General features: G+C 35.6%; 1 protein-coding gene across 1 annotated transcript in view; it reads right to left on the reverse strand.

Moving 5' to 3' along the window:
* Positions 1-2,626: 2,626 nt before the first annotated feature.
* Positions 2,627-4,215, reverse strand: part of LOC107560618 (serine--tRNA ligase, mitochondrial) — a 13,005-nt gene continuing 11,416 nt past the window's right edge. The window contains exons 12-15 of the mRNA XM_016244850.1: positions 3,848-3,941; positions 3,613-3,705; positions 3,356-3,421; positions 2,627-3,292 (exon numbers count right to left, since the gene is read on the reverse strand). Coding sequence (XP_016100336.1) covers positions 3,167-3,292; positions 3,356-3,421; positions 3,613-3,705; positions 3,848-3,941 — 379 coding nt within the window. The 3' untranslated portion in view covers positions 2,627-3,166. The remainder of the gene's footprint in view (positions 3,293-3,355; positions 3,422-3,612; positions 3,706-3,847; positions 3,942-4,215) is intronic.

The raw sequence follows: 4,215 nt of genomic DNA on the forward strand, positions 1-4,215 counted from the left end.
ATTTAACTCGTCAGCTCATTAATAGAGACTTTAAGACCTGAAGTGGGTCAGAAAAGGTAAAAAGAGTTGAGAGAAAATATGATGCGTCAAATCCGTGTCACGTTCAGCAGCGACAGCTCTTAAAGAAATAACAGCCAAAACAACCTAACAACCAGCTGCTGTGATGTCTATTAATCAAAGGACAAAGAAAAAAGAGGGAAAAAATCCTCATAAAAAGGATTCATCTATATTTAATTTAGAATTTAGTGTTTGATAACTTCAATTTCTGTATATTTCTGCTGAAGGGCACAGGTAAATATGACATTTATTATAATGGGTTTATGTGAAGATTGTTTTAAGTTCACTTAAATTAGAAGTTATTGATATTATAATTGATAGCTCTCAATATACTGTAATGATGAATGGCTATAGTCAATGGTTAAATATTGGGGGTGGGGCTAATTCAAGAGCTAATTCTGCTTGAAGAGTTCAGAAATTGCGTACCTGAAAGTGTGGAAGTTCACCTGAATGAACAAAAAGTCACCTCTGTTAATGATGCTGCGGTGTTGGCTGACGGTGAATTTGTACTGACACATAGGAATGTGTTTCTCAATTCCCAGCATAATGTAATGTTCTCTCAAAATGTTAGCCCTAAAGTACAACCCCTAACTCCTTATGTACCAAACCTGTGACACAGCCAAATTTGTCAGAGAAAAAGAAAAGTCAGCTTGTTTTTTAGGGCCAGGTAGGTTTGGACAGCTTTTTTCCCCCTTAATAAATGAAATTATCATTTAAAAACTGCATTTTGTATTTACTTGCATTATCTTTGCATAATATTAAAATTGGTTTGATGATCTGAATCTTTTAAGTGTGACAAACATGCAAAAAAAAAAAAAACAGGAAGGGGGCAAAAACCTTTTCACGGCACTGTATATACATATATTACAGTTCTTCTCAGTCGCTTTGGTGCATTTCTCGAATCATCCTTAATATTTGCAAAGTATGTACATTTCTCAAAACAATTCGTTCAAACAGCACCACACAATGCATTACCTGCAAAAGCCTGTAACTTACTCAAAATCTTTAGTTCATCTCTCAAAAGCAAGTATTTATGTCAATGAACATATCAGTGCCATCAGCAAGAAAAGTCCTTGTGTCACTGTTCACAAACAAGTAATTTGTCCCAAACAATAGTCAAAATGCTTAGTCATGTTGTCAATATAATCTGTTAGTATTACCTGATGTAAACTATGGCAACAGTTTGGATGAGTTACTGTATTGAAATGCAGAAGGCTGCACTTCTTATGTATGCCATATATCCATTTCAAAAGTGAAAATGCACACATTACTGTATGTGGGATATTGATCGAAAGGGACTGGATAGGATTCAGTTATGGTCTAACAAAAAAAAAAAACTTACGTTATTGTGATATAGAAAAGAAAGAAAAATATAGGCACAAAGGCGAAAATACAAAATTAGAAAGGCAAACACAGGAAACACAACTTTGCTTTTGCATGCAGCACTGTTTGAGGATTTGCAGTGTCTGTCTACACATCCTGACGTGCCAGTCTGTCGGCCCAGAGATTCTCATCTACATCCCAACGAATATCTTTGCAATGTGGAATTGGAGTCAAGTGAACCATCTCACAACTTCATATAGGTGGATGAGGCTGGCTTCAACCTGACCAAAAGCAGAAGGTGTGTCATCGGCCACAAAGCTACTGTTGATTTGCCAGGCCAACAGGGAGGAAATATCCATTGCCAGATTTTGTAACTCTTGTGTTGTCCTCTCTCTATATGCTTTCCAATTGAAGGTTCATGAGATGCACATTTGAGGTATTTCAGAGAACTGGTTTATCATTAGCTGATCTACATTCTCTTCTTTAGTGAAAGTCAAGATTCACCAGCACAATTCATGGCAAATTTACAAAAAGTCTAATAGAAATGTGTAGAAAATATGCTTGACAGTTTATGACAACTAGATCAACCATTTTGCATTTAATGACTTATATGATGAACTCAGATGTTTTGGGGGTAAGACTATTGCACAGAGAACTATTTAATACATTTTGAGCAACATGACATTAGCAACTGACAATGTAGGAAACCGCAGACAAATGTACATAATCAATTGCATGAACGTACCAAAGTAATCGCAACTTGTTCAAAAGAATGAGAAACTGCTTTTATGATGTGCACGATTGACTGTGGAGGTTGAACAAGTAGTTTTGAGAATTGCATTTCTGATCTGAGAAATGCACCAAAGCAACTGAGGAAAAACTGTAACAACAAAATTGTCTGGCTTTAATGATAATTACTTAAAATTATTTTATATGATTTATATAATTATTATGATTTATATTATTAATCCATAACACACAAGCAATTTTAGTTTAACAATTATTATAAAGCATATATTTTAAATGAATATTAATATATACAGGTCATATGTAATATAAATAAGCTGTAGAATCAATAGATAACGCTTTAAAAGTGACTACACGTGATCTTACATATTCGAGTCTATATGCTATTATCAACTATTTAAACTAACTTCATGAGTTTCACGTGCACTGATAGAGCAAGATAAGTTTTTATTTGTCATCTTTCATGGACAAGTACTTTCTTGAGTGTAAATGCGTTTAAATTCCTCATATTCTTCAATCTCTTAACCTTTAGCGAAAGAGTTTTGAATCTCACTGGGTCTCTCGCGAGAAGTGAATCACACTTGCTCTGTGTTACAAGGCATGTGATTGGCTGTTCACCACTGATGTCACACAGTCATGTGCACGCGCACCACAAACTTAGGATCAAAGCCAGAGTTGGCAAAGAAAGCTTATGATCAGCATCATGGTACCAACCAAGCCGGATTAGAGTGGTTTGGTTGTGTGAACCCCCAGCTGCAGCAATATGGCTGTCCACTGCTCCGGGTGCGTGTTCACTACTGTGTGTGTGTACTTGGATGGGTTAAATGCGGAGCTCAAATTCCGAGTACGGGTCACCAAACTTGGCCACATGTCACTTCACTTTCACTTTTTTATTGAAAATTTGGATAATCCACATAAATGTTGGTTTGGAAATAAATTCATGCATGAGGTTTAAGATAATTATGACAAAGGCCTATATTCACTGTTCAGAATACAGCAAAAACTGTACTTCATTGAAGTCTGATATACTATCAAGCCGTTATTTTGAGGTATGACGCTTGGGTTGGTTTGGTCCTATATATTTAATAGGAGTGTATTTAGGTTTGTCTATCACTTCCATGCCGAGGTAGTGCCGCAAGACTTCAGGAACCAGAATCGTCCCTTCCTAATGGAAAAAATAAAATTAATGTCTGTTTAAAAACACACGTTATTTTACTTTAATTTCTACCTTGGTTTGGTGTGTCTCCAAAATCGCAATGACAGTACGTGGAACAGCACAAGCCGTAGCATTAACCTAAAATATGGGGAGGAAAAAAAAATGTGACTGCTACAGCCATTTTTGTGCTGAAGGAAGGGTTCTGTTCTCTTAGTTATCTCCTACAATTATATTTCCTTTTTAAAAGCACGATAAATAGAATGGAAATATTGCAGACACAAAACCTTGCTTACCATATTACTAACATAGTATTATAAATAGTCTCTTACCGTATGCGCATACTTAAGGTTTCCATCATTTTCCTCATAGAGAATGTTAAGGCGCCGGCTCTGGTAGTCTGTGCAGTTTGAGGCACTGGAAATCTGATAAAGGAAGTTGATATTTACCAAAAGGACTCAAAAGCAGACATGTATTCCTCTTTTTATGTTTTAGATTAGTTTTTTTTTACTCATAAATAACAATTACAGCGACTCTTTACTTTTTGTTTTAAAGTATCATTCCAACCTCTCCAAAGCTGCCACGTCCTGGCATCCATGCCTCAATATCATATTTTCGAATGGCAGGAGGCCCTAATTCTTGAGTGGGCATATCCAAGACTCTATGAGAGAAATTGTTATTAGCATTTTATCAGCTAATCTACTAATCTTAATTGTATTCACTGACCAGTGAGAGCTAGTGCAGTGAATGAATATTTCACAATAAATAATTTTGTCCTTGGTGTGAACAGACATCAAGAACCACTGTTAGCTCAAAAGCCACTTAAAGGGGTCATATGATGCTTTTTTAAAGATCATTATTTTGTGTATTTGGTTTAACAGAATACGTTGACATGCTTTAATGTTCAAAAAACACATTATTTTTCAAATACTGCA

The sequence above is a fragment of the Sinocyclocheilus grahami genome, unplaced genomic scaffold (genome assembly GCF_001515645.1).
Source record: "Sinocyclocheilus grahami isolate Dianchi unplaced genomic scaffold, SAMN03320097.WGS_v1.1 scaffold736.1, whole genome shotgun sequence".
Lineage (NCBI taxonomy): Eukaryota > Metazoa > Chordata > Actinopteri > Cypriniformes > Cyprinidae > Sinocyclocheilus > Sinocyclocheilus grahami.